The sequence below is a fragment of the Pelodiscus sinensis genome, chromosome 1 (assembly GCF_052426305.1).
Source record: "Pelodiscus sinensis isolate ZL-2025 chromosome 1, ASM5242630v1, whole genome shotgun sequence".
Classification (NCBI taxonomy): Eukaryota; Metazoa; Chordata; order Testudines; family Trionychidae; genus Pelodiscus; species Pelodiscus sinensis.
The window spans coordinates 348,647,812-348,673,345 of NC_143052.1; the positions used below are offsets into that span (position 1 = coordinate 348,647,812).

General features: G+C 41.7%; 1 protein-coding gene across 4 annotated transcripts in view; it reads right to left on the reverse strand.

Moving 5' to 3' along the window:
- Positions 1-25,534, reverse strand: part of NUP98 (nucleoporin 98 and 96 precursor) — a 60,644-nt gene that overhangs the window by 25,883 nt on the left and 9,227 nt on the right. For 2 of the 4 annotated variants that reach the window (XM_075919680.2, XM_075919681.2), the window contains 16 exons: positions 25,013-25,114; positions 24,711-24,890; positions 22,835-22,974; positions 21,505-21,612; positions 20,497-20,674; positions 16,776-16,942; positions 16,444-16,587; positions 15,428-15,512; positions 12,375-12,467; positions 11,575-11,715; positions 10,311-10,444; positions 9,642-9,829; positions 7,670-7,786; positions 5,725-6,032; positions 5,130-5,243; positions 2,621-2,759 (listed from right to left, as the gene is read on the reverse strand). In XM_075919680.2, the coding sequence (XP_075775795.2) occupies positions 2,621-2,759; positions 5,130-5,243; positions 5,725-6,032; positions 7,670-7,786; positions 9,642-9,829; positions 10,311-10,444; positions 11,575-11,715; positions 12,375-12,467; positions 15,428-15,512; positions 16,444-16,587; positions 16,776-16,942; positions 20,497-20,674; positions 21,505-21,612; positions 22,835-22,974; positions 24,711-24,890; positions 25,013-25,114 (2,338 nt within the window). The remainder of the gene's footprint in view (positions 1-2,620; positions 2,760-5,129; positions 5,244-5,724; positions 6,033-7,669; positions 7,787-9,641; positions 9,830-10,310; positions 10,445-11,574; positions 11,716-12,374; positions 12,468-15,427; positions 15,513-16,443; positions 16,588-16,775; positions 16,943-20,496; positions 20,675-21,504; positions 21,613-22,834; positions 22,975-24,710; positions 24,891-25,012; positions 25,115-25,534) is intronic. The other 2 variants (XM_075919682.2, XM_075919683.2) reach the window with 2 other exon arrangements.

The window sequence follows — 25,534 nt, forward strand, 5'->3', positions numbered from 1 at the left end:
TGTTTGTATGTCAGACTATAAAAGCAGAATATTGTTTGAGAACTTACTGTAGAAGGACAAACTATTGAAATCATGTTTTTCTTGAGTCTAATGACCTGGAAGTCAGTTTGCTGTTTGGGAAAGTATACAAAAATATTTCTTGGATCTGAAAGCTTTTGAAGGGAATCATTGGAGGAGCTCTAGCAAAAGAACGCTAGCCTCCGAAGTGGCAAGCCTAAATAAAAATTCAGAGTCTCTCATTCTTATCAGTAAGAACATAAACATTACCTTCAACAGATTTTGACACTGCATGAAAATGACAGACCACCAGTATCATAGATACAATCAAGATAACTCAATTTTTAATAAACTGGTTTCATAACAATTATTCACTACTATGGGTCTAACAGGATACAATTTCTTCAAAGATGTTATGATATAGGGGAGATTCAGACTTCAAATTACATGTGTAGACCAGTGAAAGCATTGTCTCTAAAAATACAGGGATTAATCCACATTTAAGACTAACATCTTGGAACTGGAAAAAAACAAAATAAAATGGTTTTTAAACTACAGAACTAAAGAAAAGGGTGTTTAAGTAGCAAGATAAAGTTCATTTTTGTTCTCCTCTCCAATACCTAGATGGATATCTTTTTTTCAAAATCTGTAATAGCTGGAACTTGGGAAACAACAAATTACAGCATGGCTATCATTCAGCTATGTACCTTGTAGAATGTCTCTTTCCTCCCTTCAGATCATCTTGTTTTTTAAATGACATGTTATATTTCCTCTGTTTCACCTTTGCTAACAAATTACAAAGCTATTTTGTTCTAAATTGATTACTGAAAGCACTTTTGTTCTGATAGTTTGGGGTGTTAAAAATTCTTCTTTTGTGTTAAAGAAAAACTCTATAAAGCAGTTTTGTGTTGAGTTGGGTTTTTTTAACTGACTTCTCAAATCCTACATTTTATCTTTTTACAAAGTGTTTCACAGCATTGGTTATCCATGTCCGAGTCTGGGACTTCTATAGTCCCATTTCTAACTTACAGGGTTTTCTTGTCTCTCTTCAAAACAAGAAAACAGATTCAACCTTGATGACATAGGCAAACTATAACTCAGTGTTCCAGCTCCGCTTCTTTTGTTATCACTGTGTCCTCATTAAAAGTTTCTTTTGGCAGAGGCAACTTAAATAAGCGCTGTGGACTGCATAGGAACTCCATCCAGAGAAGTTGCCTTGGAGAATATGCTACCTACTTTTGGGGCAGGATTAGATAGTTTCACTGCACGAAGACACTCCACAGAAGAGAGGTTGACACCTCAATTCGAGGGCAGAAATTCTGCTGTCCGAGGCCCTGCATCAACATCTGGTAAGCTTAATATTAATGCACTGGGTCAGATTTTTACATATTGCCATTCCTGTGCAAAGTGGGGCCTAGAAAGCAGCTAGTTCTGGCCAGTTGAAAATTCCATTTCCATAGGGGTGCTTTCAACTGATGTAACTGTCCTTTTTTTGGTCACATGCTTGTATGGCCTTGTAGGAGCAGTATTCAAGGGGTGAGAAAGAGTAGAGAAGACAAGTGGCTTGCACATGGGTTTGCACTGAAACTTCTAGTGCTAGCTGTTCTAATCTGTGCTGCAATGATGAAGTTCAGTTCAGAGGATCAGGAGAATGTAACTGGCTTCCCAACACTTCTGCCAAGCAGAACTCAGTACAGAAAAGAGCCTTAAGGTTCCTTTTCTTATTCTTTATATGATAATCACATAGTCATTATCAGGGCTCGACAATTAGTGTAATCTACTCGCCTGTGGCAAGTCGATTACAAGCTGGCACAGCCACGCAGCACGATCGGCACATGCACAGCGTGCCGAACCGCACAGCTGACGAGCGGGGCGCGCCACTGCTTGGCGAGCCCTGGTCATTATTATTTTAAAATTAAGTATCAAAGAAGAGCTAATAATGTAGTTTACAATTGTTGAGCCAGGAGAATTAATGATAATGGCATTAGAAAATCCCCGGCAGCCTAAGCTCTCAGCAGCAGCTGCCCCTGAGCTTCCCATGTGTCCGCAAATTCGGCCCGTGGAAACCACCCGGTTAGCCCACCACACGGCTGAGACTTCAGCCCCCAGTAGCAGCAGCCACCCCCCAATGCTGCCCGGCCCCTGCCAGTCACATGGCCCAGGTCCTGAGAGCAGTCATGCTGCTTACTTCCAGGTCCAGCAGGAAGGTGAGTGCCACTGTGAGGCTCTGGGAAGAAGGTGGGCGGGCTTCAAATTTTTTGTGCACGGCCGCACAGAAGCGCACCTTGGAGGGAACACAGGCTGGGAAGTAGGGTCACGTGGCTAGTGGTCTTCCGTATCACCCCCTCACAAGTGACCCCGGCTCAGACAATGAACAAGCCACATACCACACACTTAGGTTCAGAAACACTACAGCCACTGTCTAGAAGGTTTTGTCCAAGATGAATAATACAACTGTATGCCTGAAAAAGGGTTTTTTAGATTTGTGGGATGCTGGGATAGCTAAAATAGAAAGAGGCCCTTATGACAAGGATTACAGTCCCGTTTCAGTGATCGGTTTACAAAAAATCCATTTAGCAGGCTACCCACACCCCAACCAAAGAGAACACAAAGTCTGCATTACCTATTTAAACCTTCACCAACTGGTGGCTTTTGATCATCATCAGGATAGACGATAACTTCTTTCCTGCGGATATGCACAATCTCATCCAGATTTAAGTTAGTTAGATTTACCTCTCCTTCAAAGTAAATGGACCCATAACCTGGAAAGCAAAACAAAGCCAATCTGTATTTTTGTTCCCATAGCCAATGCTAGAATACCACCTTCGGGAAATGCATTGACAATCTCTGCAAGGTAAATATTCACGTTGTATGCATCTTACCTGGACTATCTTTAAAATTGCTATTCAAACACTTCATTTCTATTCCACTAACTCAACAAATAATTGAGCAGTTTATTTCCTTTTAGCATTGTAAAAGGGCAATAGTTTGTCTGCTGGCCATTGCTACCTCTCAGTAATAAATACTGGTTCCTAAGTGGCCTGGAAAAGATACTTAAGTTGGTCACTTGTCCTGAGTGGTCCTATCTTCAATTATAAAGGGCTGATTAAAAAAAAAATCATTTGTCTCCTTGCTGAATTCAAAGTACTAGAACTACACACAATATTCTAGATGCCAATACAACTACAGTAAAACTCCGATGGTCCGGCACTCCTGATGGTCCGGCACCAACAGGAACCCAGAAGTGCTCCGGGCAGCCGGACCATTGGAGCTGCTCTGCCCCCAGCTTCCCCGATTCAGCCGCTGCTGAAACGACCAGCAACTGACTCCAGGAAGCCGGAGGCAAAGCTGCTCTGCTCCGGGCTTCCTGGAATCAGCCCCTAATCAGATTCAGCAGTGGCTGACTTGGGTACACCTGGGGCAGAGAAGCTGGGGTGCTGCCAGGTTGGTCCAGTAGCTCTGAGGAGCGGTGCTGCGGGACCAACCCAGCAGCACCCCAGCTGCTCTGCCCCAGGCGTCCTCAAGAGCAGCTGGGGTGCTGCCGGGTTGGTCTCGCCACGCCAAGGGTCGGTGCTACCAGACCAACCAGGCAGCACTACAGCTGCTCTGCTGCAGGTGTCCCTGATTCAGCCACTGCTGAAACTCACCACCAGCTGAATCAGGGACACCTGGGGCAGAGCCAGACTATCGGAAGGGGGGGCTATGAGGGGTCTGGGGTGGCATCGCCCCCCACCGCAGACCCCTTCCGATAGTCCGGCAAATCTGATAATCCGGCACCACCTGGGTCCTAAAGGTGCCGGATTATCGGAAGTTTACTGTACTTGGGGAAAGTCTTGCTGTTGTATAACCAAACTAGTTTTACATTCAATTTCTTAATATAGTCATAAGGCTTTTGACAGAAGAACTGCCCCGGCAGCTCATCCGGCATCCTTGATCAGTGCCTATCTTTTCCCAAGCACTCACTGAAAATTACAAAGCAATTGTTTTGTCCAGAGTTCAAGAAATAAACTTCAGATTACCGTATTTTCCGGCGTATAGGGCGACTGGGTGTATAAGACGACCCCCTATCTTTTTAATTAAAAGATAGGGTTTCATCTTATACCCCAGCGCCCCTCCGCCTCCTTTGCTCCCGGTGTCCCTGGTCTGCTGGAGATGGTCCCCAGCAGACCAGAGGCACCGGGAGCAAAGCCGCCAGGAGCGCCTGGGCTGCCCCCCCCCCCCCCCCGCCGGAGCCCCTCCGCAGCTTTGAAAGCCTCGGGGGAAGCCGGCGGGGGGGCATCCCAGGCGCGCATGGGCTGCCCCCCCGCCGGAGCCCTCCGCGGCTTTGAAAGCCTCGGGGGAAGCCGGCGGCGGGGCATCCCAGGCGCGCATGGGCTGCCCCCCCGCCGGAGCCCCTCCGCGGCTTTGAAAGCCTCGGGGGAAGCCGGCGGGGGGGCATCCCAGGCGCGCATGGGCTGCCCCCCTGCCGGAGCCCCTCCGCGGCTTTGAAAGCCTCGGGGGAAGCCAGCGGGGGGGCATCCCAGGCGCGCATGGGCTGCCCCCCCGCCGGCTTCCCCCGAGGCTTTCAAAGCCGCGGAGGGGCTCCGGCGGCGGGGCATCCGGCGTACAAGACGACCCCCGATTTTTGGGGGATTTTTTTAACATCAGAGGTCGTCTTGTACGCCGGAATATACGGTAAGTATTCGTCTATTTCCATTTTCCAAAAAATCATATTATAACTGATCCTGTAAAAATCCAATGTGAAATGCAAGTAGTAATAAGCAACACTCAGCTTGGTCAATAAAGCTGAGCTAGAACAATTTTATGGAAAATACTGAGTCCAAGCTTTGGACTGAAGCTACCTGCAAGTACCTAACAACTACAAAAATGTTTGTTCTTTTCAGATGCCAAGTGTTGGAATTCTACAAGCTATGATGTTAGTTTCACTGTGTAACCCAATTCACACAGCTTAAGAGTGCAGCCAATTTGCAAGTTATTTAAAGATTTTTTCCCCACTTATGGCTGATACATTTTCCACACAAAAGATAGCTATTTTACATTCATGCTGAAGGAATACCAAGCAAATACACATCAATACAAGACACACATCAATACAAAGCAAGTACACAGAGCAAAAACGATTCTACACTCACCTTTACGACCTATAGTGAAATCAGTCACAACACACTCTCCTTTGTCAGTGGTAAGCTTAGCTAGATCCTCCATAGATGGGATGGTATAGTAGCCAACTCTTGTTAGAACAATTCCTACAAGAGAAAATAAATTTAGCACAAAGAGGACGACAAAATTAACTTTAGTTTTCTTGGCAAATGATTAAGAAAATTCTGAAGGAGAGCTGAGGGGCCCTAAACAGAAGTTGAGAATGAGTACAATGCAACTAAACTAACAGCAAAGCCAGAGCACAGATGGGCCTATTCTTCAAATATCCAGACCTCGTATTAACGCTGTCAAGTTTATATTAGAGTGAGACATTCCAGGAACTGTATGTCATCCAAAATAGGATGAACACATGGAATTATCCTGGGTAAGAGGGAGAGAAGATGGTAAGACAATTTGTGTTTCAAGGAATGACATCTGATGGAGAGAAAGCTGGAAACTGTTCAAAACTAAAGGGCACTATAGATTAGATTAAAAATGAAGCAAAGGATGGGGTAAAATGATAAGCAGGAGGAAGATCTGGAAGAAGAAAGACTAAAGAGCAGCACCACACAGCAGTGCAAAACTGACCTGCTGGGTGCAGACTATATACATTCTCAGTCTCCTCTTCACGGTCATCCTGCAATGACTCATCATGGAACGAGGCATCTTCACTGCTGCCTTCCAGACCATTTCGCAAAGCAACTCGCATATTTAAAGCCACAATGGTATCATCAACATTATTCTGGTGTTTGTGCACTGCATTCTCTGGAGTCTGTGGGATGGGTTTGGCAATGGGGTTAGTGTAAAATCTAGTCACTTCGTGGTGATTGTCCTCGTCCTCTCGCTCTCCCTCCTGTCTGTGGTTCTCGTCAATAGATCTGGATAAAAAGTTGAACCTAAAAAAAGAATGAAGCCATTCAAACAATCATTGCTAAAGACATCTTGTGTTAACCTTACAATACGTAATTGTTTCTCACCTCATAACAGGGCACACCAATTACCTCCACACAAAGACACTGCCATATGTAACATTAGAACCTGGACATAGATTACCTTGTTTTGGGAAAATGGGTTTAGAACTGACTATGTTTTGTTGCCCAAAGGATCAAGGCAACCTTAAGGTAGATATGCCTAATTCACAACTGGCAACCTCAGCAGTACAGAGCTAACGGACACAAAGTTTTTGTATTTCCTTTATCTTTACTAGTTGGTAATTCCAGGTCAGGACTGAGATTAGAGCTAGTCAGTAATTAAACAGAATGTCTGGCATTTTCTAATTAATAATTTGTGGAAACTTATGAAAATAGGTCAGTTTTGCCAAGTTTATTTCAAAAGATTTGGAAAAAACTATTTTGAAATTGCTAGAATGGGATATTTATACATGACGTGAACCAAAGGTTTTGAATGGTCTCTTCACAAGCCTGGATAGGAAATTCCCACCCCGAAAAGCTTTGAAATTTTCAAAGGATGGGGAAAAAAGTTTCCTGTCCAGTTTTAATTGATACACAGGTGATAAAGCCTGTACCAAACATGAGACTGGCCATACTGGGTCAGATAAGTGGCCCACCTAGCCCAGCATCCTGTCTTCCAACAGTGACCAAACCCAGAGATTCAGAGAGTGCATACAGAAAAAGCAATTCACCCGCCTTCCGAAGTTTCGGGTTGCCTGGAGTGTGGCCAATAGCAACTGATGAACCTATCCTTCATGAACTTATCTAGGTTTTTTTTAAATTCAGTTATACTTTTGGGCATCACATCATCCTGTGACAATACATTTGACAGGACAACTGCAAGCTGTGTGAAAAAGTATTTTCCATTAATATTAAATATCCTGCCTCTTAATTTCAATGAGTGACCGCTTTTTATTTATTGAAAGGGTAAACATTCACTTTTTCCACATCAATCATTTTATAGGCCACTCTCATAGGTCTATACCACTCCTTCCTAAGCCAGACAACCCTAATTTTTTTTTTTTTTTTTTAAGTCTTGCCTAATAAAGAAGCCACTCCACAGCCTTGATTATCTTTGTTTTTTATACTGCTTGGTTTAGAATTTGTAGGTCTAGAAACTGAAGTCCTACTCCAAAACAGCTTGCTTTGCGATTAAGAATTTTAGTCTCAACTAGATGGGGAGGGGAAAAAAGTCACTTCTACAAAAATAAAGCAGCAGCATTGTTGTTACCATTATTAGTACAGCAGATAACCAAAAAAGCTTGCTTTTCAGTACTACTGTTTGTGAAAGATGGTCCCTACAAGGTTAACCTATTTTATTATTAAAATGAGTCAGTTGTCTCAAACTCTTTAGGGAGGGAAGAGATGCTCTCCAAGTTCTGTCCATACTCCAACGTTGCAAAGATAGTCTATAAAACAGCTCTCGTAGAAGATTCAGTGGATCCCACAAATAACCACTTGCTTAGAAGTAAGCTCATGGCTATGTAGATTCTAGAATTTGTTCAATAGGTTTATTTGTTCAAAAGAAAGTAATAACGAAATCATATTTCGTAGAAGCATAATCAGCTGTCTCTCAAACATACCGCTCTCCATTCTCCGGATACTCTGATGGAGAGGCCAGATCTTCAGATTCACGACTGACAGGAGAAAACAAATTGCTGTTGTTCAGATTTTTCAAAACCAGTTTCTTGATGCTCTTCCTAAAATATACCAAAGCACAGTTGTCAGCGATGTGCAGCATATGAAATCCATACTTTTGACCCAAGAGTTCCACGGATGGGAAAATTTCAGAAATTTAAAATAGAACACTAGAAATGGAAGGGACATCAAGAGGCCATCAAGTCCAGTTCCCTGCCCTCATGGCAGGATCAAGCACCATCTAGATTAGTGTTTCTCAATCAGTGGTATGAGTGCCCTTAAGGGTACTCGAGAGAAGTCTGAGGGGTAACACAACAACTGAAATTTGAAGAAAACTGAATTTTTGTTTTAAGTTTTACAGCGCTTTATTATTTTTGTACTTTTTACACCCAAAAATTTCATCGCCTGCCCAGCTACAATTAAGTAGTTTAAAAAAACGTGTTGCAATGGTAGAAAAAAATTGTGTCTGAAAACTGTTGCAATGGTAGAAAAAAATTGTGTCTGAAAACTGTAGGTACTTATTTTTTAAAGGGGTACTTTATAAAAAAAGGTTGAGAAACACCGATCTAGATCATCCATGATAGATGTTTGTCTAACCTGCTCTTAAGTATCTCCAATGCTAGAGATTCCACAGCCTCCCTAGGGAATTTATTCCAGTGTTTAACCATCCTGACAGGCAGTAAGTTTTTCCTAATGTCCAACCTAAACCTCCCTTGTTGCAATTTAAGCGCATTGCTTGTTGACCTCTGAAGATAGGACAAGGAGAATAATGTTTCTCCCTCTTCCTTGTAACACCCTTTTAGGTACTTGAAAACTGCTAGTGTGTCCCCCTCTCTGTCTTCTCTTTTTCAAAAACTAAACAAACCCAATTCTTTCAGTCTCCCCTCATGCGTCATGTTTTCTAAGACCTTTAATCATATTTGTTGCTCTTCTCTGGATCCTCTGGACTTGCCACATATTAGCGAGATTTCTGTCATACCAATGACCTAACCACTGCACTTGAGTCTCAAACAAATCTATCGCCAAGTCCTATTCTTAAAATATATGAATTGTTTTATTACTGAAAACAGGTCACTTCTAAAAGGCCTCGGATATTTTTATCCAAACCCTTTTTACCTGGTATGCCACTCAAGTAGAACGTAAAAACGCAAAATACTAGTGTGTCAGAAAGGCTTAAATGAGTGGAAGACACAGGAAACTGATTTCCTACTACAACCCCAAAAGACACAATCTAAACTGAGGGGTAAGACTTAACATTATGTAACTGATCCTGTAGGACATTTTAAAAATTCATGCAATCGGTTGGGAAGATACCAATTAGACTCTGAGGGTAGCTGCTTGTAAAAGAGAATAGATTTTTAATACAAGCCAAAATATATATTTTGGTCAGAGATAATGATTTGGATAGTGTCACTTAATTGAAATAAGCAACACTTTTACAGTCACAAGTAACATTAGAATCTAGTTGCCCATCCAAGTAACAATTAAATCAGATGATCATTGTGTTTGACAAACTATTCTAAGAGTACTTGACAATTATTCAAGTTATACCATTTTCATCTTCACTAGAATATATTTTATGACGGACTTATGTGCAGGTCTTTCCATATCAACCAAGCTACAGAGCCTACATAGTTACCCAATATGAAGACACAGCACAGAGGACCATTTACTGACCCCACTGGAAAGTTTGGGTCTGAGAGATACGTTGGGAAGCATCCTACACATGACATAGGAAACATTACCACCAAAGCTATAAGCTTTCTTCATTAAAAACCAGAACCACTATACAAATAGGAGAGTAAATCTACTTACATAATTGATTCATAAGAGCTTGAGCAATATGGAAAGAGGGGGAAGATTAAAACAAGCATTTTTCTGAATAAACTGAACTCCACAGGAGAAGAGAAGACTTACTTGGGCATGAATGCACCATTTGATAGAGCTGGCTCATCATCATCCAGCCCATCAAAGAGGTGAGATTTGGCAGATCCTGCTGTCTGCAAGGCTTTTGGTCGCACTCGGGTCGCTGGACGTGGGGTCAGTTTGTAATGGGTTGGTGTAGTCAAAGCCTTCTGGGCTGCTGGATTAGTTGGTTTCAGTCTCTGAAACAAAGAAAACTTTCATGTAAGCCAAAAAAAAAAAAAATCCCACACACACCACACCCAAAACCAGATTTTCAAACTATAGTACAACTCCAATTGTCTGGCATCCAGTGATCTGGTACTCCTGATAGTCTGGCACCAACTAGAACCCGGAAGTGCTCCCGCCAGCCGGACAATTGGAGCTGCTCTGCCCCTGGCTTCCCCAAGTCCACTGCCAGTCAGTTTCACCAGTGGCTGACTTGAGGAAGCCGGGGAGGCAGAGCAGCTGGGGTGCTGCCGGGTTGGTCCTGCAGCACTGCCATCTCCCATGTTGCACAGTTCCCCGCCGACCCCCCCACCCAGACTCTTCATAGCCCCCCTTCTGGTACTCCGGAATATTTTATAATCCGGCACCCCTTTTTTGAAACTAATCCATATAGAGAAGTTACAACAACCACAAACTGATCCATAAGAATGTGTTCTGAAGTATTTGAGACCTCACCTCTTCTTTCTTCTTTGGGTCTGACATAGGGTTTCTGAAGAGAGGAGAATCTCCGAAGGGTGAGTAGGTCAAGCTGTTGAGGTGCTGCTGGAGGACTGCCTGCTGGGCAGCTGAAGAATTTGGGTCTGTCAATGCTACATAAAGTTGGAGATGTTAAATCTTTTCTAACCATGTATTTAGCACTCAGACTCATCTCAGGACTGTTCCACTCTCACAAACAGGGCATTCAGAAGTGGTCCCTTTATCAGATCTATTCATTGTGGGTTTTCCCAGTTTCATCTGCTGACTTCAGTGACAGTAAGTATTTACTGTTTTACTACTACCAGCCCTATAAAACCAGCAAGTTGAATTATTCTGATACACAAGAAAATAATCTACCAAATCTGAATTAGTTTCACTTGTACAAAGCTAAGCAAAGGGAACTGCAGATTAGCCAGGAGCCTAATTTGGCCTGGCACAACCTTATAACTTATCTATACTTGTTAGTTTCAACACCAGATTTGTGTGTCCCTTCAAAGTCTAATTAATTTTGGTCTAAGAAACTTCTCTATTGGTTTGACTACCTTGAAATTCCCTTGTTCAGCTGATTATTCACCGTGACACACAAATCTTTTAGAGAGTCACTGCTTCCTGGGACAGAGTCACCCTATGCATGGCCTATGTTTTTTGTTCCTAGACAAGTACATTTACCCACATTACAAGCACTATTTGCTTGCTCCTAGCTTACCAAAAAAATCCAGATGGTTCTATGTTAGCAACCACTTCATTAACTACCACTCCCAAAATTTGGGCCATCTGCAAACTTATTCAGTGATGATTTTCCAGGTATTTGATTAATTAGCATAGGGCCAAGAAACAATCCTTTCAGAATGACACTAAAATACAGCCTCTCAGATTCCCCATTTACACTGAGCTATCAAATAGTTTTTATTCAGCTTATGTCAGCCATGTTAATTTCACACTCTTCTAGGTTATTTTTTTAATATCACGCAATACCAAATCAAATACCCTACAAAAGGGTAAGTCTATTACACCAACACTATTACCTTATCGAGCAAATGTGTCATTAAAAAAAAAAATCAAGTCAATTTGACAGAATCTCTCTTCCCTAAACCCATGTTGATTGGCATTAATTATATTCCCCTCTTTGAATTCTTTACTAAATAGAATCCTGTATCCACTATTCCATTCTGGCTCAGGATCTGCAACAATGAATCCAAGGTAGTGAGACTAAGTAGTGAAGCTTGGTAAATTGTACACTTACCGACAGCAGGCTGGGGAGCGCCAAAACCCAGGGTGGCTGTTGATGTATTGAATCCAGGGGCTCCAAATGCTCCTGTTCCCAGTGTTCCGCCTAATTTAGGCTGGGTGTTTCCAAATAGTGATGTCTGCCCTGCACTAAGAGCTAAAGAGAGGACAGCAGCAGTTTACAGACTATTTAGTGAGCTTGAAGACAAATTAAATTTATTCCATACATTTAAGAATTCCCTCATCTACCAATTTTTAAACTGAAAGTTTTATTGCACCCATGTAAGCTATCCATTCAGTCTTACAAGTCAGGGGAAGGCTCTCCTATTCTCATCACTATCAAAACAAATTAATCCAATACTATACAGTCTCTGAACCATAGAGCTTTTAGTGCTCCTACCAAACGCTTTACATTAGGAAGACCGAATTTCAATACAGATCAGGTTTAAACAGAATAAATAAAAGATCACTAACCAGAGCGCTAAAAGTTAACAGGACTAGATACCACAAAGATTTGGCCATTTCTTAAAACTGCAGTTTACTAGATAACATAATATTCCTGTGTGAACCCTCAACGCCTATTAAAAACCTCTATTGCACATGGTCTTGTACAAATTAGGGCAAGGGAGGGGTGGACATGGTAAAGACATTTCCAAGAATGCAAACTCAATTTCATTCTGCTGAGGCAGACAAGTCTCTGGATTTCCCCCAATACCTGCCACTACAGATCCTGGACTGATACTACAGTTAGCAAGAAATCCCAATTATGGTTGCCACAGTATCACACACCATCCCCTGGGGGCTTTTTTTTTTAACCTGTTCCAAATCCTGTTCCAAGTCCAGTGCCCAGAGTTCCAGCTGCAGGCTTGTTTCCAAAGATACTATTCCCAGCAGTGCTCGCACCAAAACCTAGGATTACAAAGAATCAGTGCACTACTTTTAAGGTAACATTTAAACTTCCTCTGCAAAGGATTCTACACGAACAAGCATCACCTGGTTAATGATAGTTATGCCATCATTTGTGAACCCAAAAAACTTCACGTTTTGAAGTTCCAATAGAATTTAAGACCTTCAGAGGGTGAAATGATGTTTTTAAACACACTGGAGTTTAAAAGCATCTTTGTAGTAGAGATGTAAAAGGTTAATCAGTAAACATCACCCTTCATGGGTGATGCTTACTGGTTCTGGTTAACTGGTGGGGACTGAAGCAGCTCTCAGCCCCCCCAGGGGCCCACTGAAGGGAGGGACTGCTCCAGCCATCCAGAGCAGCCCCTGTCAATGGCAGGCCTCAGTTTGCTGCAAGCAGGGGCTTCTCTGACTGGACTGATTTTACATCCCTATTTTGTGGCATATAAATGGGGTTAAATTTGGACTGGAGTGTCATTACGGATCACCAATTAAAAAAAGCCGCTTTGACAGCACATCAGCAAGACATCCCTAAGTAAAGAATCAAACTAGAATACAATAGCAAGACAAGTGTGCTCTCTAGTGAGAACACATCTTCACAATTAGGCTATATATAAACTACATCCCTCTTTCGAAAGGGGGGTGTAAATTAAGCAAATCAAAAGTACAAATGGAGTGGGGGGATTTAAATATCCTGCACTTCATTTGCATAATGTCACAGCGTTCTTTCAAAAAAGGGTATTTCGAAAGTGAAACCACTGTCTAGACGTGGTTCTTTCGAAAAACCTTTTTGTAAAGCCCTGGGGCATACACGATCTTTTGAAAAAGTGTTTTTTTTCCCCGAAAAAACAGCATCTAGACAGCAGTTTCACTTTTGAAATACCCTTTCGAAAGAACGCGGTGATGCGATTATGCAAATGAAGCACGGGATATTTAAATCCCTGCTTCATTTGCACTTTTGATCTGCATAATTTACATTCCTCTTTCAAAAAAGGTATAGAGTTTAGACATGCACTTAAATACCTTTAAGCAGCCATTAAGAACTCAATTTTTTAAACTTAAGAATAAGTTTCTGGCCATTTATTTTTAATGGGTAACTTGGAAGAGTACCACAAGAAGAAGATTTTTCTGTATTAGCACACTCCTCTCAACAAAAGATGGGATGGTAGAGAACTAACCTGCCTACCTGAACCTAATCTGCCTATCTGAAGAGAGGCAATTCTTGGATTTATTAACTGATGACTCAACCATTAAATATTTAGAGTTCTGCACATGGGTGTCTATTTCTTTTCCTCTCCAATCTCTTGCCGATGCACCCTCCACCCCCCTCCCAATAAACCAGCAACTGCATAAAGGTTAGTAAGCAATTCCACTTGCTTATTCTCCACCTGAAAACATTACAGAAAAGGATTGTCTTCCAAGTCTGTTTCAACCGCAGGTATTAAGACTTCAGATTTAACTAAAAGTCAGAAAGGACTAAGGTATGGCAGCAGAACAAGATGTTTACTTTTTTTAACCCTGCTGGACAAAACAAGTCCCATTTTACACTGTTTATACCACACACACACACCCCTGATTGTTACTGAGGATACAGTTCATAACTCGAGTACAAAGGAGTGCACAGTTCAATGCTATTTGTCTAATTTAAGAGAAACAATCCAAATCTAACGAGAGAGAGATTAGTGGTTAAATTGAAGATTGTGAAGCTATCCAATTAAAAAAGTGAGTGGTTAGTACATGCAAGGGAAACAAAGTCAGACCAACAGCACTAACATCAGAAAAACTACCAACCTCTTACAAGTGTCACGGATTAGATTAGTTAAGAATCAAGTTTGCTACAGCCAACATTGTTACTGAAATTACCACCTTCAGAGACACAAGTACTTCAACATCAAGTCAGCAGTCCAAAATGATAGCCAGTTACTCTTCCACAATTTTGAAACACAGGACTTAACCACTGACCTTTTATCAAAACAAAGATCTGTCATTTAGGCTTGACCAGCACAAATCTATCCCATGTCTGCTAGGCAGTCTAGTCAAAGGTCATTTGATAGTGACCTGAATCTATCTTTTGGGACAGATGAGTGTATTACACTTCACACACTGAGGCCTTGTCTATGCTATCCTTCCCTCTCCCCACCAATCTAACCTATGCCACTTCAACTGCACAAATATCTGCCACATAGCAAAGACAAGCTGTGATTTTATGCCAACACAAATCTGCATTTCAGTGGTTCTAAAGCCCACTATTTCTCCCAATTTTAGGGTGCAGCTTCTTTGGTCTCAGCTCTGTAAAGCCAAAAGAACAGATTTCATGGGATTTTCATCTTAAAAGAACACTACCACTGTCTTGGTATCTTACATAACACTCTTATACGCTCAACATTGCCTGCTTATGGAGCCAACATTAATTAAGTGCCCAGTACTTAACAAGTTACTAGCTCAGCTACAAATGAAGTAGGAGAATACTGCAACAAATACTATGTTTTACCCTGACCCTTACAGAATCTTGGAGAATTTGTATAACACATTCCATTCCATACCTGCAAATTTTATATTGTTTGAATAAATATGCACCGCCTAATGTTTGCTATTAAGTAATGATGCATTTTTTGAAAACTCAACCATCTACTTCTAAAACGATTCAGAGTACTGTCTACAATGTCTGCAAGAAGATGATAGCATACTGAATCTGACAATCTCATACAAATAGCATGCAATATCAGTTTACAAGCAAAGGAGAAACAAGTCAATGACCAAGACTTCCAGCTTTCCCCTTCAGCAATATGCATCAAGCACAGCTTACCTGAGAATTTTAAGATTCACAATTAGTTAGCATAAGATTCAGTAGGCTGGAGTGTGGTATACTCAGTGTAACTTTAAGAGACTGAATTCCACTCTCTTATATGTACCAAAATTGGAAGTGTTTGTATTGGTTCCTAAAGTCAGGGTTGGTTTGTTACCGAAGAGCCCGCTGCCAGTGGTTGTACCAAACGAAGGCGCGCTGGTCGTGGTGGTTCCAAATCCAGCAGGCTTACCGAACAGGGTCTGAAAGGAGAGCAACATGCTTTTAAAACCCAGACACTGGGTAGTAGAAGGCTACTAGGGAACTTTAATCTCCTAATTCAGAATTAGCACTGGACCATTATCTCTCATGTATAAAACTTGGGCACTGGTTTAGCTGGCTGTTAGGAAAACACGGATACAGCTACAATGAGATGGAATTCAAGTCAATTCTATTGCTCAACACATTTAACGAGTCTCAAGTCAGCATCATGTTTGAAATCCAACTCACCAACAGAATGCCAAAGTTGAATTAGCTTTTATTTAAATAGTGTATCCATCACAGAATTATGAGCAGATACAAATGCTCTAAAGTGTAGCACTACAGTACTCAAGATTTTGTATTATTCCTGCTACGGTTCTTTTAGTATGTAAATGCTAGAGCAAATTTTATTACCAATCTACTAAAATGTATACAACTAAATTCATATGTGAACTAGTGATTTTAAAAGGGATTTAGGATATTTTAGAAGAGTAGCTTTTCTTGGGTCGTATGTAGTACAATAATATTCAGACAAAGTGAAGTAGTACAGCTCTTCTAATTTGTCTTGTCTAAGTGTACGCTCAATATCAATAATTATATCGGTTACTCAGGCACCTCTATCATTTGTGCTTTTGACACTATACTCCAGCATCTTGAGCATGTCTGAATAGTTCCAGTCATTTGCCTGGCAGATCCTGTAACACAGGATCGGCACCTCCATTAACACTAATCCCACATGATACATTTTATAATGTACCCTTAGTATAACAGTTAAGGCTCTAGTTCTGAGACTATAAGTCAGTAGAAACACCTTGACAATTCAGATTACTCCCCTCTGCAGGAGAACATTACTGAAAAGAAGCCTACTACAGGCCTCTAAAAATAATGAAGTTTTTACATCCTTAGTCAAATTTCATTAAGATACAGACATACCGAACCGCCAACACCGAATCCCGTGTTGGCTTGTCCAAACAGACCAGTTCCAGTTCCTGTTCCAAATCCAGTGGCAGCATTTGTGTTGGCAGCTGTTCCGAAAAGGCTTCCAGGCTGTGAGACTTGCGTTGCCCCAAATAAACCCTGCAAACATTAATCTTGTTTGAAAAAGACCAGTAACTACTCTACTAAACAGTTATAGCAGTTTTGTTGGACTATTGAAAAGAAATAATTCTGAAGATCAGAGTCTATAATCAGAAGAAATAAGCCCTATGATATTAAATGAAACATTTTCATTATATCTATATTACAGAAGGAATTCACTTTCCTACCATTGTGTTTGTATTTGGTTGTCCAAGAGTGCTGGTGTTCCCAAAAGAAAAGCCAGTGTTCGGTGTTGTGGTGGCCTGGCCAAATGGTTTGCTAAACAGACTGGTAGTCTGCTGAGGCTGCTGACCAAAAAGGCTTCCTGCTGTTCCTGTTCCAAAGCCAGTTGTACCTGTGATGGGTAGGAAATGAGAGGACAGGCTATAGAATTACAACTCGTGAGTCAAATTCATGCATTGAATTGAGTAAGCCAAATGCACACAGCAGTAACCTAAAATAGATGCTTGAACTGAAAATTGAGTAACACAATGTCACATGTAAATTAATACTGTATCCAAAATTCAAAAAAACTTAAAGGTTCATGTACCTTGTTAGATGTGTTTTTTCCAACCTGCCTGTGATCAGTGCTAGTTTTCACAAAATAATTGGATTTATTCTAAAGAGACAGCTTCCAAGTTTGCTAAATATTCTCAAATAAATACAACTGACCAATGACTGATTTTACATGGCTAGCTGGTCCTATATTGTACCAACTGGACTGTAGTTAGAACATCTGACTAGTCTGATTGCATAGAAGAAAGGAAGGCAACCAAGAAAAGTTTAACAAAAGGAACAATTCTTAGAAGAGATACCCAACATCAAATTCCAAGTCTACAACAACTTCTACAGCTACCAATACATAGAACTCTAAAATTCCTGCCAAACTAATTTTTAATTTTGTTTTTTCAGCCTCTAGAAGAAACAGCTTGACTAGTTTGTTTGCATGTGACTGACAAGAAGTGCGAAAAGTATAAACATTAAAAAAAACTTAGAGCCACATCCAAATAGCTTTCCAAATGAAGTGACAAAGTTCATGGTCATTATTAGACTCTAGAAATTCTTGAATACCTAACTACTATAAAAGGTCTGTGTCTTGAGCACAGAACTCTTGTCTTTCCCAACTGGTTGCTCCATAGGAACAAAACTGCCACTGTACTTCATGGTTGCAGATAAAAGTCACATTAGCGCATTCTCACAGGAGCCTTTGGGTATGTCTACACTGCAGTGTTATTTTGAAATAATGCATCTACACACAAAATGCATTTCAAAATAGCGCCTCCACACTGAGTGGACTCTGAATCACATTTAAGGCTGGCTGGAACCAGTTCCAGCAGGGCACCAGGTCAGGACTTACTGCGTGGGGCTGCTGCCTGAGGCTGAGGTCTGTGTTTAAAGGGACCCCCCCAGAACAGCCAGTTCTCAGGTTTCCCTGCTTGCTTGTCTAGCTTGATGAGGGACAGCAAAGAATTTTGTCTCTGCGTGTTCTGGTTGCCCTCACTTGGGACACCACAGCACTCTGCAACATGGAGCCAGAGCTGCCCCGTGCACTTTCTGAAGGCTGCCATTTGGGAGGACCATCGGGGGGGGGGGGTTGTCAGTATCCAGGAGGCCCTGTGGGAGAACGTCCACCCTGAGGAGCACTAAGACCCTCCCTGGTCTGCCCCTCTGGGGGCTTGTGCCTCATTCCTCCCTCACATCCTTCCACTTACCCCTCCCTAACCCCCCTTCCTGATGTCAAATAAAATACACATTTTCATGAACACAAACTCTCTTTATTTAATAAAACTGGGGGGAGGGAAAGAAACTCTGGTGAGACTGGGGAAAGGAGGCAGGAGAGGGGAGGGGGAAAACCTGTGAGGAGGGAGCTGGAAGGGGGAAGCAAGGGGAAGGGGAAGCTCAGGGCTCAGAGTTGGGGGTCTCACTGGACCAACTTGATTGTCATGCAAACCTGCTCCTGGGTTCGCATGTGGCCGTTCGTGGCCAGGCTGGCAGCTATCCTGCCACAGACAGCTGCGTTCCTCTATCTAGTGCAGAGATCATGGACATTGGGGGCATCCCCCCCCCAAACCTGAACAAGGTCCATGATCTCTACCCTGGACCAGGAAGGTGCCCGCCTTCTCCGGGTCCTGGCAGGCTCCTGGGAGCTGACAGACTGCTCCTGGGAAGCAGTGGAGGGCTGGCTGCCAGTGGCTTGCTGGCTCATGTTTTGGGGCCACTGGGTCAAAGGCAGTGACTGCTGGCTCTGGGCTGGCACAAGCACCGTGGCCAGAGTCACCCCTTTAAGGGCTCCAGAGAAGGGGGCAGGGAGAGAAGTGTTCTTGGTTGAGGCTGGAGTGTCCACCAGGGCACCCTGGGAAGGCTGGAGGCCCTCCATTTTGAAATAAGTGTCTACACAGCACTTATTTCTAAATAGCTATTCGAATTTGGAATTATTCCTCCTAGAATGAGGTTTACCAAATTCGAAGTAAGCACCCTGCTATTTCAAATTTAATTTGAAATATCAGTTTGGCTGTGTAGATGTTAGGAAAGTTATTTTGAAATAAGGGCTGTTATTTTGAAATAACGTTGCTGTGTAGACATACCCTTTGAAATGTGCACAAAAACCACACACTACCATGGCAGGTTCAATACAATCTATAAGAATCATAAAACGTACCCAAAGAAAATCTTACTCCTTGATGGGATACACATTCACTGATTTAATAATTATACAAGTCTATCTTGATAACACTTCCCTACGTTGAGATGTGCAGTTTTAGCAGAATTTCTGTATTGCAAAAGTTAGCCATCTAATCTATTTTTGAACTGTTCTTCCCATTAACACATTTCAGTTTTCAGCTAGCATTGAGAGAGGTTCTTCCATAGGCCTAGTTAAAACACATGGAAATATCACCACAAAAGTAAACTGCATTCACTGGTATCAGTTATTTTGTGTCAAGAAACACTAGAATACAGGCACACATTAAGGATGTAAGCGACTAGTTGACTACCTGATAAGCAAATACTTATCTGGTAGTCGAGTAGGAACTCAGCTAGTTGCTCCCCCTTCCCCACTTGCTGCCTCAATAAGAGAGGGGCAGCAAGGGGGCGGGGCAGGAGCAGGGCTGGTGGGAGCTGGCTTAGAAGCCGGTTCCCCCAGCACCATCTCCGCATGGGGGTAGGAAAAGCAGAGGGCAGCAGGGACAAATGGCGTGAGCAGCAACTGAAACAGGTCCGACTGCTGCTCCTCTCCCTTTCAAATGTACAAGAGCCGCCTGCAGCTCCTGTCCATTTCAAAGACAGAAGCACAGCGGGATAGCAAGCACCCTCTTATAGAATACATGAGTAGTCGGAAATTCCATCAACTTACTCAATTGGCTGACTAAGCAAAATTTAACATCCCGAGTACATATAAACTGCTTGTGCTAAGATGGCAGCAGGAGTCTAATGTTTCCAAAGATAATGAAGTAGAAGTTTTCAAATATAATGAAGTAGAAGTTATCCAGATTCTGCTCTAATGAAGGAAGCAAGTTCCTGCAAGTGTTAAGTACATTTTCTATCGGGGTTCTGTCCTGATTTAGTTGGCAGAACTGAACTCTAGACCATCACTCCCATGTGGTTGATGGGACCAAATTCACTACCAGTATCATGAATACATTATATTAATCAGTGATTTTTGTTAATGGCACACAAGGACTGTAAGGCTTTCTTGTAATGCCAGATCCCCTCTCAATATTTGTCAAAAGACATACATCAGTGCAGGAACTGATTAAAGGTTTCCAAAATTTGATAATTATAATCTAGTTACATAAAGTGAGAGTTTACCACCCCAAAATAAAATTGTCCTAACAGCAAAATGGGAAACGGTAAGTAGCCTTGAATTCTTAAGTACCAGTTAGACAAGCTAGCAGGTATGGCAATACTTACTTGTTCCAAAGGCTGTTTTATTCGGGCCATAAGAAAAACCTGCATTAGTGGTGGAGGATCCAAAGAGTCCAGTAGCTGCGCTGGAAGTAGCTGTGGAGGAGCCAAATAACCCTGCAGCTGCTCCCGCTGGGTTTGAGGGCCCTTTCCTGTTTGCCTGGTAATCTTCCAAGCGGAGTTCCTAACCCAAAAAACAAACCAAAAAAAAACCCAATATTAGTTCTCTTTACTCAGTCATTCCATGTGGGACAAGTTAAGTTTGAGCAATTGTGCTAGTGCCTCAGAGCCAAAAGCTCAGAAAATGGACAGCTGCTGCCACTCTCCTCCCCACATCAAAAAAATCCCAGTATTTTACAGAGGATGCATTTAAAGTCTGACACTTTAGAAGTGTTACAGGTTTCACTAATATTCTACACTTAAAAGGAAACACTGTCAGAACTTGAATTAACTTACATGTATACCCATTAGTTCATCTTAAACTTTTGAAAGTTGTATTTTTAAATAAACAATGACCTACCTGTAAAGTTAACAGGGCCTTTTGACTAGAACTAAGTTTTACAAACAATTTGCTTTTTAAGTGAAGAGCTTCTAGAATTAAGACCCTGAAGAGAATTTACATCAGAGCACTTCATAGCAGCCCCAACTGCTAGTCATCCTCTCATTTCCTCTATAATGAAGAATTGTTCTTTACAGTATGTTTCTCTCTTCCATTCCAAGAGAGTCTAAAAGTTAATTTCAGATCTGTAGGGTGCCATGTTAAACATTTAAAAAGCACAGCTGAAGAAAACAAATAGCGAACTGCTCTACTACAGGATAACAAATCATCCTGCCACAGGTTTATAATTTTAGAAAGTTAACAGCCTTCAAAGAACACTAAAATGATGCCAATACTGATGATTAAATATTAATGTATTGTATGGACCCAATATCAGGATGTTCATATATCAAAGTATAAGACCAAAGCTTACTGAGGGAAGCAGCAAGAAAGTTTAGATCTTTGATTTGACTAACCTCCAGGGATTTGCTTTCATATTCCTTCATAGCAGTAATACACTGGTGCTTAGTACTGATGTTAGTGCTAACTCCAGATTTTACCATAGTGTCTGTGCCGGTTGGTGGCTGTAAGGAAATAGATATTTAATTTGTTTTATGTCCAACTATGTTTTTACAGGTGTACATGTCTACTTTTCAGATGCATAATGCTGAAGTCTAAATTTAGTACACGAACCAGAATGTAGTAGCATAGTCCTATGCGTAGCTGCGCAGCCTTTATCAGCAAACAACACAATAAACGCCCCACAGTAAGCCTGAGAGTTCAATGCAATTTGCCCTTTTACTTTGAAAGTTTAAAGGCAACACATCCCCTGACTTCTGATATTAGTTCTCTAAACCTTTGAGAGTTATCCCTAATAACCTCTCTCTATCCTACAGAGAATTACATTGTGTGACCCCCATCACTTGTGATCAAGTTTGTCTTCACTCGTCCTTGCATTCCTATGAAGCTCATGTCCTAAAAGACAGTTTCAGTGAAAAGTCTCCTTGTCTTAGGACAGTGCACATAGCATGCGGAAGCCTCAGCCCTCTCGTTTCTGAAGATCAATCACAGGGATGTCTGGCAGAGTACTCTACACCCACAGCTGCTCTCCAGGGCAGACACGGAAGTTGAAACTTTCACCATTACCCCATTTTTGCAGTTTCTCCTCTTTCGGACCATCATTCACTTCTCAACTGCCACAGAATCTTCAAGGCTGTTTATTCCAGACACCTCTTAAAGGGGCCTCAACCTAAAGAGTCACCTAAAAAGGTTCTTAGTGTTTCTATATATCTTTCTAGATCTCCACGGACTCAACCTGGCAATATACCACTAACATACCAATAAAGCTTACCCTTCATCAGTACTAGTAAGAATTTAGTCTTGATTATAAAAGAGATGCAATAGAATTTTTACTTTTGTCAGCACTCTGAAAATTCTATTGTAAACATAAGCTAGAAACAGTCTGTGTGGAAAGAATTCAGACACAAGTTCTAGATCTATGCATCTCTAAAAAGTCTAGATGATAAATTAGTATACATCTCCCACACAATAATTCAAGACTTTCCAAAACCAAAGTTTAAGTGGATGAATTATTTCTGGACAAGCTGCTTGCATAAGCTGCCACAACTGCAATAGTTCTACGGGCGTCCACATGACAAAAAAGCAGTGTTGCACCTTCTACAATTGCCTATGAATCAGTTATTATATTCTAAAGGTCCTAGCAAGCCAACTGTTAAGTAAAGAATAGCAGAAAGTACAGCTCCCTAGAGTAAACAGAAGTTAGATCATCAGCAGAATAGAACTCACATTAAATTTAATGGTAGTCCCAGTTGGAGCAGCAGCAAAGCTAGTTGGGCCAAACAGAGAGCCAGATGTACCCCCAAAAGGGTTGGAGGTAGTGTTAGTGGTTCCAAAGAGACCTCCGCTACTGGTACTTGTCCCAAAATCTATAAAGAAGAAAAAAAAAATCATTAAGATTTTTCCCCCGCCCTTTTTTTTTTTTTTTTTTAAGAGCTACAAACCAATTTTATTCAAACCACACTCAAGTACAGAGATTTGAGGCAGAGTTAAGTTTCCATATCATGCATTTAAACTTAAAGGCTTTCCTTCTGGCTCATTCTTTCAAATTGATCACAATTTATTGGCGAAGGATAAACTTGAGATAATCATGTATATAATCTGTCATGAAACCTACAGGTCAACAATTGTTAAATATATAAAAACAGACCATGACAATCGTATGATCTTGTCAAGCTATTTAGATTATTCCTTCCCTAACCATTATTGTGCTATTTCCTCATGTTAGATCTAAACTTAGGTTAACCTGTTGGGCAAGAGACTATATTGACTGTCAAACAGAATGTATATTTGTGGGAGACTACATTATCACTGAGAACAACAAAGGCTACTAATACAGCTGCCTTAAGGGATATGAAAATAATGACCAGACTGAATCAATACAGGTAGAAATCAAGTACCTGTCACAAACTAATTCAAGACCATGTAAAACTACATACCATCACAAGATTAAGACTAGAGGTCTCAAATATAACTTTGTCTGGTACCCATTTCACCTTGCTTCTTTAACAACCATCTCCAGTTTGGAAGGCTCCCCAAGTTCCTGGTTTAAAACTACCTATCTTCCAAAAGCACCTTGATCCTCTAAAACAGTGGTCCCCAATGCGGTGCCCATGGGCGCTATGGCGCCTGCTGGGGCATTTATGTGCACCCGCCTGACGCTACCCCCAGGTACGCGGTGTATGCACGGCCTCCGCCCCCAGGCGGCCCGGCAGCCCCGCACAGCGCCCAGGCAGCCCCGTGTGTCGCCTGCCACCCAAAAAGGTTGGGGACCACTGCTCTAAAACCTTCAAGACATTCTCTGAAAGCTTTTCTTAAAGGCATCAAAGGCGCATCAGTGGAATAAATAAAAGTATTGCTACTGGGGATTTATACCAATGCAGGGACCCATGTCTACATTCCCCTGACACAGTATTCATGCGATCAACCAAGCAATGGAGAACATAAGAGCAATGATTTAGCTAGTTTCACACTGTTCCTACCACCACCACTAGTGAAGTTGTGCGCTACGTGCACAGATCTTGTGCTAGAAGATTAATTCAAGAGGTAAAGGGAGTGACTTAGAGACAGTTCAGAAATGAGCTTGGTCTCTTGGTTCCTTGGGGGGAAGCAGAGGCTAAGAGTAACTCCTCTGCTCAGAACAGTTTAAGGCAGCAACTGCAAGGGCTGCATTGTGCTGCAAAAGGAGCCTATTGCAATATGTTTCTAATATACTATTCAGTCCTCTGACACTAGCAATCTTATTCCTGTCCTAAAAAATACTAGTGTGGAGATTAAAAGCTAAAATGAAACTGATCCAACAGGAAGATCAAGTCCGGTAACTGGACAAGCTACAAACAGTAGTATCAGCCAATGTATTTGAGATACATGTCCCAAAGTCCTAGCTACAGACTTTAGGATACAACGAGCAGGCCAGTTCACTGACAAGTATTGTGGATCTCAGTAAATTCTACTGTTGGCAAACCTTCAAGGAAAAGGTAGTGAAGGCACAGTAGTAATAATGGATTTGCACCATTTCATCAACCACTATGTGTTTCATGCTACTTTAACCACCATCCTTCAACATTTACTCAGAGCTGGAAAACATGCAGTAGTTTCTACTTACTTCCAAACCCAGCTGGTTTATTCTGGGCAAAGGCATTATTCTGAGATGAGAAGAGACCTCCGCCAGTGCTGGAAGTCCCAAACAAGCTGTTGGAAGTTCCAGTTGATGTTCCAAAACCAAAGCCAGTGCTTGTGGAGGAGGTGGCTGGTTGGCTAAATGTACTTGAACCAAACAATCCTCCTGAAACCAGAATACACAACAGGATTAAAACTAAATCAACTATTTTCAACAGCACTGTGAATAAGTTAGAATGAGGTATTCTGATTACTGAGGACTCAGTGATACAGCAACTTCAGCAATACCTGGTTTAGTTTGTGTGTTCCCAAAGAGACTTCCTGTGTTATTGTTTGACCCAAAGGCTGATGTTCCAAAGGCTCCTCCACTGGTGGTACCAAAGCCTGCATCTGTATAACAGAACAACTTGGATATGAGACAGGCATATACACACAGAAACCATGTACTCCAGCTGTATTCCCAGCTTTCCCTAGTTATTTATTCATAGTCATGGAACAAATCACAGCCTCAGCTTTCCACCTGAGTGATGCAATTTAATATTTTTACAGCACTCTGGAAAAAATGAAGTACTATAAGAGAGTTGTGTGTCCATCATCAATGTTGGAATGCAAGGATTTCCGTTCCATACCAAAAGGTTGAGATTCCCATTGTTTACTTTAATTTTTGGCATTACTTTCACTCTAACTGAACAGCTAGATTTGACAGGCATAAAGCTTATTAATGGAAATTCAGAAACACTGCAATGAATTTTCAGTCATTAAGCCAATACAAGAACATTAGAAATCCATAAATGGATGTGCACCCTGTTT